At 38.4% G+C, this 13,428-nt stretch overlaps 1 protein-coding gene across 2 annotated transcripts in view; it reads left to right on the top strand.

The window, feature by feature from the left end:
* The window catches only part of LOC135611251 (uncharacterized), a 15,489-nt gene extending 2,358 nt beyond the window's left edge, over nucleotides 1–13,131 (top strand). The window contains exons 6-16 of one of the 2 annotated variants that reach the window (XM_065106816.1): nucleotides 1–44; nucleotides 1,151–1,350; nucleotides 1,438–1,504; nucleotides 1,729–1,985; nucleotides 2,595–3,042; nucleotides 3,151–3,251; nucleotides 3,336–3,379; nucleotides 5,106–5,286; nucleotides 8,964–9,108; nucleotides 12,406–12,524; nucleotides 12,611–13,131. The exon at nucleotides 1–44 is cut by the window's left edge and continues 20 nt beyond it. In XM_065106816.1, coding sequence (XP_064962888.1) covers nucleotides 1–44; nucleotides 1,151–1,350; nucleotides 1,438–1,504; nucleotides 1,729–1,985; nucleotides 2,595–3,042; nucleotides 3,151–3,251; nucleotides 3,336–3,379; nucleotides 5,106–5,286; nucleotides 8,964–9,108; nucleotides 12,406–12,524; nucleotides 12,611–12,808 — 1,804 coding nt within the window. In that variant the 3' untranslated portion in view covers nucleotides 12,809–13,131. Of the gene's footprint in view, nucleotides 45–1,150; nucleotides 1,351–1,437; nucleotides 1,505–1,728; nucleotides 1,986–2,594; nucleotides 3,043–3,150; nucleotides 3,252–3,335; nucleotides 3,380–5,105; nucleotides 5,287–8,963; nucleotides 9,109–12,405; nucleotides 12,526–12,610 lie in introns of those variants that run through there. The other variant, XM_065106821.1, reaches the window with a different exon arrangement.
* Nucleotides 13,132–13,428: the final 297 nt, after the last annotated feature.

Raw genomic sequence — 13,428 nt, 5'->3', positions numbered from 1 at the left:
CATGGACACTCTTTACGACTTGTCTCATTCTAGTGGAGCCACTGGTAAGTAGGAGTTGCCAATTATTTTGACTAATTCCTTAGGGATATAGCAAGTTGAGGTAGGAAGGAAACACATGAAAATTTCTGGTTTTGATCGTATCTTATGATTGATCATATTTTTGTCTTTAAGACGATATGAATTGGATCATGATTTTAAACTGTAATTATCATACTTTTCCGGAGCAAATATTTGCATCGAGTATGATGTGCAGTCGAATCATTTAGCTTCTCATATATAAATTGTGATGGATAATAATGATCCGTGCCATTATAATGTAAAATTTTTAGTTTCTCCTAAAAATTTCTTCATTAAGCCTCTTATTATTCTTGTAATGGAGTACAACATGAAGATTTAAGAGCAATGTCAAGGTTATGTATCTAAGTTTACATTTAGCATGTACAATTAGATTAACAGGACAGAACTTGCAGATAACTAAGGGGTAGAACATTGTTACAAGCATACCGATGTCCAACTTAACTAGAGCCTTCAGTGTTACATGGTGTCCAAATCAGGAAGGGTATCCGATACATTTGATCTGCAAACTCTAGTTATTATTTATGTTAGAGATTTATTGCGTGCTAGGTCTAGATTATGGTTGTAAAACTGTAGTTAAACCTTGTGCTTGTCATTGGTGAATGGGCCTCATGCTACTTGCATGATTGTCATAGAAGAAGAAACAGGTCTTTCTGTTTTTGTTGAAATGGATTCCTCAACATCTAGGACCTATACATTAAAACATTGAGTTGTTCATGAATTGTCTGATCACTTGGGAGGTTCATGTCATGAAGAACAATTCTATAATGCAGAAACGAGGTGGTTCTAATGTTCGATCAATAAAAAACTTAACTAGGTATGTTTTCTGTTCTGTTGAAGTTGAGTTCCCATTATTAAGTTAGCCTATGTTCAGGTTGCATTTATGTTCCTCAGTATGAACTCCATTATGATATTTTTGGTCTGCTATCTCTACTCTCTACACATTACTAATTTCCAGAATCCTTTTCATGTACTCTTTTCATTGACTATATTTTCATTGAGTGGTGGCTGTAAACAGAAGGTTTTGACACAATGTGCCATAAACATGTCATGTTATTACCATATACTATTCTAGGTATGGAGGCAATTGTTGAGGACGCAAACCTTGCAACTGCTTGCTCTGGATCAAATATTTTGTCATCCAAATTGAGTGCTACCCAACAACCTCTTCTTATAGCAAAAGAATTCGCAGCCTCAAAATCCACTGATGATGGACTTCAAGTCTCATTATCGGATGATGATTTGCAAGCTTTTCCAGATAATCGACAAGAAGTGGTATCGAACGATTATTTTCCTTCAGTGCAAATCATAGTTTCAAGTTTACATTGTAGCTTATCTTTTGTGTGACCGGATTCATTTTAGGAGATGGCAATGCTTTCTGGCCTTGAATCACTTGATGAATTTTCTTTTCAGCACAATAGCACCACTGGTAAGTAGAGACGCAAAAGATAGTTTTTCAACATATTCAATGTTTTTGAGAATTAGATATAAATCCAACCCATGCATGTTGAATAATATCATATTTTTTCTTAAACATAGTCCTATTTTTCATACGATTGTAGGCTTTGTTTGCCAACATGTTCTATTCGTTTCTCTTTTGTCTTTTAACGAATGCTTTGAGATGATTTGTTATCAATTTATTTTTCTTTCTAGACGTCGGACAAGTAGGCAAGTTCCAACCTAGAAACAAGTCACAACCAAAAAAGGGAACTGCTAAATCTGTTTCTTTTATTCTTCCTGATGCTTCCATTACTGGTCCTCCTCCCATGGGATCCTTTTCTGAGATAACGAACCCTTATTCTGTACAAGCGAAGATCGATATACCTGTGGACAATCCTTTGCATTCATCAATCATAACCTCAGACTGCAATGAAGGTGTTCAAATAGATCACCGAGAGGTGGGAGAAGAGGTAAACTTTGTTTCTTGTCCGCTTGTCTTTTATCAGCAGAACTTGTTATATGGATATTCTGTTTGCTATTATGATGCATTAGGGAATTCAGGCTGAAACTTTCAATACTAATTTTCTTCCAAGCTAGCCCCAACTTTGTATGTAGCAATCCTCCTTGAAGTGGGATTATTGTTCAAATTTTGCTACTTTCTGGTCTGTATTGAATTTTCTCTTTTTTTCTTTACACTTCTGTTGAATTATAGAGTTCAATCTGCTGGTTAATTTCATCTGATGCCCAGACTTGGATTAAGAGACATCACAAGCACTGGTTCTGCTGTTTGTAATAGTGTTATTGACACTGTCTCTTTTGATAAGGATCCTTCAACTGTGAAAACAGACTTCTTAGAGGATCATGCTTCTGTTAAATTAGACACTGATATTGACTCATTTGTTCCCTGATGACTTGGCCTTAGTGCAAACAGATTTTACTGAGACTTCTAACCTTAAGTTGTTGCCAATGACATTTAAACTTACTCTCAAGTAATTGGTAGTATCTCTTAACCTAGACTGATTATGTAAGGTAATTTTTATTTGATCACATCTTATGAGGTATGTCACCTTTTTTCCCAGAATAGAGAAGAAATCAGACTTCCAAAGGGTTTGGAGGATATTCATACCGAGTCTCAATCCCAAATTGTTCAAAAACTTAAGCAGCGGATCCATGAAGGAAGGCCTACTTCAGAAAATGATGAAGATGATGATGCTCATAAACCATGTAGGAAACTGAGAAAGAGGATAGCCAAGTGCAGTACTGACCAAATTGAAGTTGGAAGCAATGATGAACGTGATATTGACAACTTTAATGTCTCTCAGATGGATGACAGCCAAAGTGATGATTGTCATAGGGATGAAGATATGCCTAGGCCAAAGAGGACCAAGAGAAAGTCAAAGAGGCAGACAAATGAAATCGAAAAACCCACTCGGAAGCGTAAGAAAGCCTTTGAAAAACCTGATTCTGTTGTAGAGAATTCACCTAAAAAGAAGTTTCCTCATGCCACAAGGCGAAGGAGAAGGCAAGGTAAATGAACTTGCAGTCTTATGTAATGTTATCATAAACTCATGCTGCACCTGTTGGAAGAAACTGAATGAACTTCAGTTGATAATTCATTATCTTTGATATGTTTAGTGAACAAAGTTTTACTGCAAACACCTGAAGATGAGATTGACCCGAGACAGATTAGCATAAGAGACCTAATAATGCTTGCAGAAGCTAAGGAGCGGATAGCAGTATGTCTTTTTTGGCTGCTTGAATGTTATCACTTATAATTGGTATTGTTGTATGTTGATGTTATTTCAAATGTTATTCTGCAGAGTAAAGAAGCGGCGGCAATGAATAAATTATTCTCAGGTCAGAGGTACGAAAAATATCTTACAGGGTTGCAAAATAGAATGTTTCACTTTGTGGGTTTTTCAATTATTTATATATTGGGATCTCGTGCTTTAGATCTCGGATGTCTAGAGGATATAAGCATACTCTCTTATTCTCTTTTAAATCAGTAGCACTATGTATTTTGAAACCCTTCCTGGCCAGTGAATCTTTTTCTGGCTGTATTATAGACGGTTTAATTGTCATGGAATAAATGAAATCTAAGATATCTATCAATTTGACAACTATAAAAATGGACAGTGAATAAGCCTATTGTTGTCTGATATATGAGGTCTGTAATCAATTAGGCTTGAGTTATATGTAAATGCAGACAATACATTTCAGTCATAATCAGGTTTGCAACATAAAGGTTCAAAAGCAGACAGAAAACTTTTGAAAATTCTCTTATCCACCATATCATATTTTCTTAATCTAAATACTTTGACAGGTAGGAACTTATAGAAGTATTGTCGCTAGAAACATGATAGTGAGAGGAAGATACTTTGAAAGACGAAGTAAATTAGTTATTGACTCTAATGGCTTTGATAATGATGGATGAAGGGCCTCCTTAAAATAATGAGTGGTGGCAAGTAGAAGTGAGAAACATTTAGAAAAGTGCTTTTGACTTGGCCTTTAGCATGTCATTGTAGTAGGAGCCTTCCCTGAGATTGTGCCACAAATTAACTTGCTTAGATTTACCTTTGAATTTATGTTTGAAGATATGCAGTGGGGCATGCTTGGAGTTCTAATTGGAGCTTGTAATAGTACTGTGGTATATTAGTCTTTGTGATTGTTTATTCATGTGCATGAGTGGCACATACCTTTGTGGTTTTTCTCCTCGGTTGTTTGGGCATCTCTCTTTGTGTTTTTAGGATCCTCTCTTTTTAGGCTTAAAAAAACCTGGGCTTGCTCATGGATTTTCAAGTCAGAATGGTTGTACATATCTATGATCTGTACTAAATGCATAAATTGTGTGTATTTTCTGATGAAAATTTGTATACTTAAAAAGGATGTATATATAGGACTTATGCACCAGCTCAAAGTTTATGATAGTGACTATATGGAAAATTAAGTTGAGTTACACATGACAAACACTGTATTGAAGCTCATGTATAGTTGTGCACTATCTGACACCCATAGATTACCACAAGTAGCCTCTCACTATGCAACAAAAGAGCATGAGAAAAAACCTACACGTGAGAGGATGAGATATGGATGAAGAGGGGAAAATAATAGGGGCATGTTGTTGCAAGTGAAGAGAAAACAAAGGTGAGTGCAAAAGAGAAGGAAGAGAGGTAAAGGGACAGTTATATATTTTTCTGCTCAGTTGAGGATCCTATTTTGTTAAAGATAAGCATAGTATATTTTTTATTATTATAGTTTCAATTGCTTTAAACATCAAAAGGTAATGTTCATGTATATTTTCTTTTGACAAACAGATGTTTATCATAGGGGCTGGTATGTAGTAATAAAGGAAAACATTTGAATATTAGCATAGTAGTTATTGATGAGAAGGGCTGTGATACAAACACCATGAAAACACAAGATGGAAATGAAATTTTTATGGAAAAGGTTAGTAACATCTATAATGGCTGGGCATATCTTTTTAAACATATATAGGTTAATGTCCATCTCATTATCCATCATCTTGTAAGAAGTTCTTTGTAAATGCCATATCTAAGTTCCATGATTTGATCAAAATTTTTATATAACAGTACTAGTTCTTTGTCCAATAATGAGGACATTCTTTTTGGAGAGGATCAAGAACTGAATCATTCGGGTGAAGAAGCAAATCAGAATGTGCAATCAACTCCCAAGAGATTGAATTACCATTCTTACATGAACCGGCCACAAACTAGTAGATGGTCAAAAGCAGAAACAAAGTTGTTCTACGAGGTACTTTGATCTTGTCACACCATGTTTCTTTTTAGTTTATATGTAATATATGAAAAAAGGAATGCTGCAGCACATGTTTCTTTGAACTTGTTAGTGATAAACAAGCTCAAGATTTCACCCAGTTGGCTTGCATTTCTCTAACCCGTGGCCTTTGTTTTTCTGCTTTTCTTTTGTTCAACTCTTAGTTCTTGTGTACTACCGTAGATTCTCATTTCATTCAGTATGCACCAAACAATCTGTTCTGAATATAGCATTCTGCCATCCAAATGGAGGGTTTAATTCCCTATTAAAACCTTTCTATTGCTGAAGTACATGACTGCATGCTTCTTTATGCCTTAGTGGCTCTGCCACAGTTAGCACCTCTTTTGAAATTTGGAGGATGCTGGATACTGTTGTAGTGCAGTAAGTGAAACTTCACTTCGTTTATATTTTTCTTTGGTTTTGTATTTGTTTCTCCTTTCATCACACTGGCATGCATACTGTGTTGGCATGGCATAAGACCTCCATGCTAATGGCATGTACTGCAGCATGTAAAAGACAAATATGGCAACTGCTTCAATTACTACAGTTATTATATAGTGTAAAGCTTAAAGAATGCAATTTGTATTTTGCTTTTTCCAAAAATAAAGATATCAAAATATAAAATATAAGAAAAAGTAGGCAAAATGAAAATTTTGTGACCTTGATATATCTATGAAGTTCATAAGTAGAGAGAACATAGTAAAGGAACTAATTTCACGACTCTGTAGAAGCTAATTTGTAATAAGCTCTAACATATGTTCTCTTTAACGCACAGCTTCGTATCCTCTATTTAAGTTCAACATGCAGGATCGTAGCTTTTGGTGACCCCATTGACTAGTTTTTCCTCTTCCCTCTCTGCTTTCTTCCTCCCCTCTGTCTCTATTTCTATCTTCTTTTCTTTTTTTTCCTTTCTCCTTTTTTTTGTTATTATTCTTTTGTTCCTCTCATCTTCCAGTCAAATTGGTCAATCATCCTTCGTATCAAGGTTAGGCTTGTGTCTAATGGATTCCTAGGCTGATCATTCTTTTGTTCCTCTCATCTGCCGATCAGACCTTGTGTTCAATGGATCCATAAGCTGGTCCGAATTAGGCGATTTATGTTTCTATATTATTTATGGAGGAGTTTACAGTATATTATTTTTATGTATTTTTTCAAGAATTGCATTAGAAGTACAATTTGAGTTGGAAAATGTATTACTTGAGAACAAATTAGCCTAGAGATTGAAAAAGGTGATTCTTTATCTACTTCAGTGAGGGTAGGACTTTCTTTAAAGGAACTACGAATTGCAAGTCTTAATAAATGAGGGGGTGAATGGGCTAAAAGGGGCATCATTAGTAAAGTTCTCATGAGTGCCAACATGGCATTGCTGTGGAACAAGATAGCGAACCAGCCCTAGACACTTCCCTAAAGGCACATCTAGTCATGTGCCACCCAAGCAGCTCTTGGGTGCCGTGTTGGCTGACACTCCACACCACTCCGTGGAGCAAGAAATCCCCAAAATGGTTGCTTAATGGCTTGTTTCTAAGCAGTTTTGCCTTTGTGTGTCGACTGCACATAATCCGCACTTACAAGACTAAAACGATCACAAAAGCCAACCAAGCCTATTGCAAGCCCCTGTGCAAAGCATAAACAAAATCAAAAGACATGGGTATACACAAGTATTTCATCAAACACCTCATTCACATTTTTGTTCGTGACATTCTTCCCCACTTATTCTTTTAACATCATCGTCGAAACCTTTGCGGATGTTGCATCTCCTTACTTTTGTTGAATCTTCAATCTTCTACTCCAGTTGCAATGCATCTCTTGACTCCTAATTGCTCTCTACTGTTGTTGTTGAGTAGACGAACTTTAATCGACCACGTTGCTTCAACTTGCTAATGACTCTAACTTGGTGTGGGGTCGATCAAGTTGTGTAGATCTTTGTTGGTTCGTGTAGATCTTATAGATAATGGAAAAGACCTTCCTTGTTATGCGATAATATCTCAAACGTCTCGCGCTGCTTGAACTAGGTAGATGCTTGTTGGAGCTTTAAAGTGTATCACCTCGCAGACTTTGAAGCTTTTGAGGTTTTTTGCCCATTTGATTTCTCTTTTATTTAGTTGTTGCCTCCAAATAGGTTCGCATCACTTCTGCTTTCGATTGACATTTTGTTGGGAAATGAAGCGGATTGTCTACTCTCGGTAGAATCGATCACTATTGGTGAAGATTTGACAATTGTTGTCTTTTATTAAGTTTCTTTGAAGGGTCTTTGAACATGTGCATAGCTTCTCTGTTGGATAAATAAGGGAACTGAGGTATTCGGTTTTGTCCATTCTTTTAAGAGTTGAGAAGACAAAGGTTACTCGACTTCGTTTGTTTCTTCGAGGGTTGTATTTCATGTATCGAGCTGGTTACTAGCCTTATTCTTTGCTCACACTTTTGAAGCATCCGAAGTGTTTGTACTCCTTGCATTGAGTTGGCTACTATGATTTACCTTCTCATTGAATAGTTCGAGGAATGCGACACACACAGGAGAAGTTTCGCGAAGGACTTGATCATCCAAAATATGATTGGGAGCTACTGGGAGCCTCACATTGATGAACAACACGATGACAAGAAGAGCTATGGATTCAAGGAGTGAATGTCATGGTATCACAGAGGTAGGTCTTCCGTGCGTGCATCGAATTTTGCATCAGATGAAAACTTTGATCATCAGTATATGGGGGCTGTGTTTCATCGAGGGGGAATTATGAGTGCAAGTACTAGTGAGCCCCATCGGGGGACTTGATCATATAGAGGTATGATCGAAGGGGTTGGATTGCTTCAGAGCTCATATTCGCTTAAGAGAGTTTGGTAAGTCAGATGACAAGGTTGAGTAAGCGAACATTGCTATCAAGGATGCAATGGAGAACAGAATCGACACGAGCTCTGCAACATGATGGTGGAGCTTTCATGGAGTCATTGATCCTTTGCTCTTATGGAGGGAGAGCACATGATCGTGAGAAGGGGCCGAGGAGGTGGAGACTGTAAATACAAACTCCAAATACCGAGACAAGGTCGAAGGGCAGAGTCCAAGGAACTTCGTAAGACCACTGGGCTTCTCATCAAAATATTTGAAAGTGCGGGACTTCGGGCCGATGCAGGAGTGCTCGACCAAGAAACGGGGAAGTTTGATAGGTTGTATCGTAGATAGTCGGTAGAATAATCATTACACAAACACATGTTATTTTCTAATTATTATATTAAGGAATTTAACATTGAGGATGTTCGTGATATTTTAAAAATATTTGAGGGGAATTAAACAGATATTTAACCATTTGACAAGGGTATGTCAGAATATTTTTCCAGAATAAAAAATATAAAAAATTCATAAAATAAAGATATGAATTATCGGAACTCAGAAGTCATTTTTGACTTGCTGTTTCCTCTGTACGAGTACTGAATAGCCGGTCCTAATTACTTGATCTAAGGGACCAGTGAATTCAGTGCCTACAGTGAGGGTAATTTGGTCTCTGGAAAGTTTGCTTGATGTTCCTCAATATTGATCTTTTGTGCAAGAATGACAGGAAAATCGATTGGGTAGTTCTTTAATTTTTTGCTGAACTATTGGTGGTATGCTTTAATTTTATTAGGTGTTTCTGATCGAATTTTCTGTGTGCTGATTGAATGTGTAGGCTATTCACCAATTTGGGACAGATTTTGCAATGATACAACAGCTGTTCCCTAATCGCACACGCCATCAAGTGAAACTAAAATTCAAAATTGAAGAACGCAAACATCCTTCTCAAGTCCATGATGCTTTACTTCGTCCTTCCAAAGGTAAGAAATTGATTTTTTGCTGCTCCCAAAATTTTAAATTCTCTTAGTATGTGACTGACTTTTTGCTACTCACTTAAATTCTCTTAGCTTGATCTTAGCTTGATCTATCACCTGATGTTTAATTTAAGTTCTGGTTTTGCTATGAAGACAGATTTCTTCAATACTATAAAATGTTAGATTGAGTGAAGCAATCTATTGTACTTATCTGAATGAGTATAAATTCTATTTGTTAAATAAGATCAACAATTTGACATCAGAAAGCAGAAATCAGCTATCCAAGCTATTTGAGAAATTTGATGCAAAAAAGGAATGAATTGAAGTAGAATTTAATAAAAATGGGGAGAAAAGGAGTTGCTGGTAGAGAAGAAAAAAAAGAGAGGAATTCGGTGAAAGAAAGGGGAAAATGATGGGAAAGACACTGACATGGGTGGTAGGCCTACTGCCAGTAAACTCAATACCAGTAAAATACTGGGTAGTAACCTGGTACGAATTTCAATTCGGTGAAGTTGCTTGTCTGTGTGTTGGCTTGTGGTTAAACCGATAAACACCCAACCAGTATTGGCTTGTCCAAATGTATTCGGGTCCTCCTTTCTCTGGAAAAGAGATGTAGAATGGAATAACAGAACTAAATTCTTGTAAATATTTGAGTTGCAGCATCTGCAACACAATGTCATGAGATGGCCTTTAAGTGGATGAGGAACCTTTTCTTCTATTTTTTTGACATCAGCACAACGGTAAGATCCTTCCTTTGTGATATAGATATTTGTGAGAGCCTCTTGCACTAGATTTTTCACCTTCATAATAAAATAATTAGTTCACTTAGGTTTTAAATCACTGTGTTGTATTTTTCAATTAATGTGCATCATGACCATCCAAAATTGTACCCTAGTGTGTTAGGATCAAGGGTCGGCACTAAGAGGGGGGGGTGAATTAGTGTAGCGGTAAAATAACGTCAGTTTAAAACTTTCGTACGATAAAAATCGTTTACGTCGAAAAATGATCTTGGAAATATCTTAACTTGAAAGCGTGTTCGTAAAGGTGTGCAGCAAAAGTAATGAGGAAGTAAAGCATATATGGAGGTTTGCAGTAAGGTAAATAGCAATAAGTAAATGCAAACCAGAGTTTTAGAGTGGTTCGGTCAACGTGACCCACATCCACTTTCGGCTTCCTCCTCCGACAAGGTCACCGACGTCCACTCGAGGCCTTCCTTCAATAGGCGAAGGTTAATCACCTTTTACACCCCTCTTCTCCTTTTATCGGGTTTAAGAGATAACCCTTACAAGCACTCACTCTCCTCTCTTAAACAGAATTCTAACACTTAAGAGTTGGAGGAGGGAATTTCTAAAGAGATTGCAGCAGCGTTTCTTTGCTTTTAGACTCTCTGTGCTTGTGTGCTTTAACCAGGGATGAGAGGGGTATTTATAGGCTTCAAGTTGATTCAAACTTGGAGCCTAAAACTTTCCCATCCCGAGTTCCCCGGGCACGGGCGGTACCACTGCCCAATGTCAGTCACACTTACACTGCCTTGGGCAGTACCACCGCCTGGGGGGCAGTGCTGGGCGGTATCACCGCCCAGACTGGCGGTACCACTGCCTGACACAGTCTCGAAGACTGTGCCACGACGGTGAGACTTCTTGGGGCATTGTTTGGGCCTCTTATTGGGCCCAACATAGTTCTTACATGGGCTTAGCTGGCCCCTAATTGGGTTGGCCCAAATCCAAGCCCAATTACATACTAACTACGAAATCCTAAGACATTTGCTAAGCTAAACGAGTCCCTATGTCTATTCTTCCGGCGAGCTTCCGGCGAACTTCCGACGATCTCTCGGCAATGTTCCGGCGGACTCCCGGCAAGCTCCTGGACTTCACAACGATCTTCTTGGCGAGTTCCGACGAGCTTCTCTGGCAAGCTCCGAGACTTTTCGGCTGGTTCCTCCAGAACTTTTGACCAACGTCCAGACTTACGACGAACTCTCGAACTCCCAACGTAATCGCGTCCTTGACTCAGGGATTTCATTTTGCTTCATGCCTTGCTATCGTAGTTAATCCTGCACATGTAAAACATACTTTGATCTAGACAATTAATACTAAGCATTAATCAAGTTGTCCGGCATGTCATTGGTCCCTCGACGCTTCGTCCGATTCTTCGGCGCATCGTCCTCTTTTGCGGTCTATTGCCTAATCGGCCAGTTGACTCCGTAACTCCGATATCCTCGGCACAAATCCGCTCTTCTTGGCTCGATGCCCGAATCCACTGTCCGAAGCCTTCTATCGATACGTCGACCGATCCACCGGTCCGACGTCCAATCTTCTGACATGTTTTCCTTCGGCACAACATGATTCTTCCTGCTTTAATTGTCTCATCTTGATCGAAGCATCCTGCGTCACTCAAAACGCAGATTAAAACATAAACACTTATCGATTGGTTTCATCATCAAAATCCGAGATTCAACATAGTGGTGGGGGTTCATGGCAGTCGTTTGAAAATAGCCCACACATTATGCAAGATACAGTTGAGATGTGATCATAAGTCTCACTTATGCATCATGATACTTTTTTTTTTTTCTTTCAACAAAAGTATTCATCGTTAACCTTGCCATATAAATTCCCCCCCTTTCGTATTTGTGGTATTTTAGTTCTAGAATTACAGATAAATTGATGCCGTTGTCGGAGAAGAGATGACTTAGCACTAGATACGGTGGTAGGATCCCTCACTCCCATGATTTTAGTCGAGTCAAAGAGCTAGAGAACATTAGAATTATTAAACACGATTTTTATATGTTATTTGATCAGTAATTCCATCATTTAATTATTAACTCGAATGATATAATACTAGTAATAATTCAGATGTCTAGGAAGTTTTCAGGAGATTCAGTTGATGTTTACTTGATCAGTAATTGTAATTTCATATTGCCACAACTAGCCACAAATATGTATGAGGATGGAAGCTTGATGGAGGTAAAGAAACCATCAGAAATGTGCCTTTTGGAGGGCGTCAGATTGATATGTTGCACCTTATGTTTGATTAGTAGCCTGCTCATTTATCCGAAACTGTGTGAGGCTTTGCAGTAGCTTCTTACTGATAGTCCTATGCCAGGTAGCTCTTCTGCTATCATCATGTTCTTTAATTAATTTGGAAGCACGTTAAACATAAAGCCTGAAATGATTATATCTGTTTCATCAGGTTTATTTATTCATGTATTTTTGGAGATGTCACCATATACAAATAAATTAATCCATTGTGAAAATGCATGTGAAATTTGATACGCTTAATCCTGATTATTATTATTTTTGGCAGATCGTACACACGTTATGCAAGTAATTAAGCAGCTCCAAACTAGGGCAAAGCCAACTTCCAACGGAGAGACAGATGGTGATCAGGTGAATGCATTTCAGGATGGCGTTGGTAAAAAGGAGGTATCCCTTGAACATCTCTCTAGAGATAAATCTGCTTGGTCACCCAGGATTCTAACGTGATTTATCGGAATCTGTTGTCCAAGCAGGAAGAAACAAGTGGTGTCCAGAGTGACCAAGAGCAGCAGAATGATTGTGAAGTTGAAGTTGAGGGCCCTGAGGAGTTGGATGATTCGAAAGGTGAAGCCAATAGTCCCTCGAATTTTGATGAGCATCAGGATCTGTTCGAGTGGGATGGTGTTACTTCCCCTCAAGACACGGAAAAAGACACTCGCTGGGTGATCTGAACCGTGGTTGGACCCCTATCCTCCCTCTTCCTGCCTGCCTGCCTGCCTGCCTTCCCACGGAGTATCAATTATGATATTGATTAACTACTTCCTCTATTTTATTATCTTCTTGTATCATAATTTTATTTCTCTCGATGTTATCGTGTGTTGAGATTTGGGTTTCATGTTGTTTGAAGGGGACATTCGCAACTTTCCACGATAGCAAAATGTTTGCCTCTGGAGTTACTTTCCACGTGAAAGCTGGTTGCGCTGCTTTTGCAGTGCAGTGCCAGACGCTTGTTGGAAATTTAATCGAGATAGATACTCATTTCTCCTTGGAACTCCGTATGGATGCGTCTTTTATTTGTTCAGAATCGAAATAAAGCTTAAAAAAAAAAAAAAAAAAGAATCAACATGTCGTTCCTGCCGTCCCTTGCGGGATGATGATCGGTCGGATATGCTAACCCGGAGTTTCTCACACGATCGACGCTTGTCAGACGACGCCCAACCACTTTTGCCGGTGGTAAAAGGGTTCTGCAGCCTGTTGTTCCAGAATCGGTCAAATCCAGTGATGACCATTTCTGATGGCGAGCTGAAAGCACGCTTCCGCCCGCATGTTGCTGGTCCCAACCACAGTCTTC

This window comes from Musa acuminata, chromosome BXJ1-2 (genome assembly GCF_036884655.1).
Source record: "Musa acuminata AAA Group cultivar baxijiao chromosome BXJ1-2, Cavendish_Baxijiao_AAA, whole genome shotgun sequence".
NCBI classification, from domain to species: domain Eukaryota; kingdom Viridiplantae; phylum Streptophyta; class Magnoliopsida; order Zingiberales; family Musaceae; genus Musa; species Musa acuminata.
This window is presented reverse-complemented; position numbering and strand designations above follow the sequence as displayed.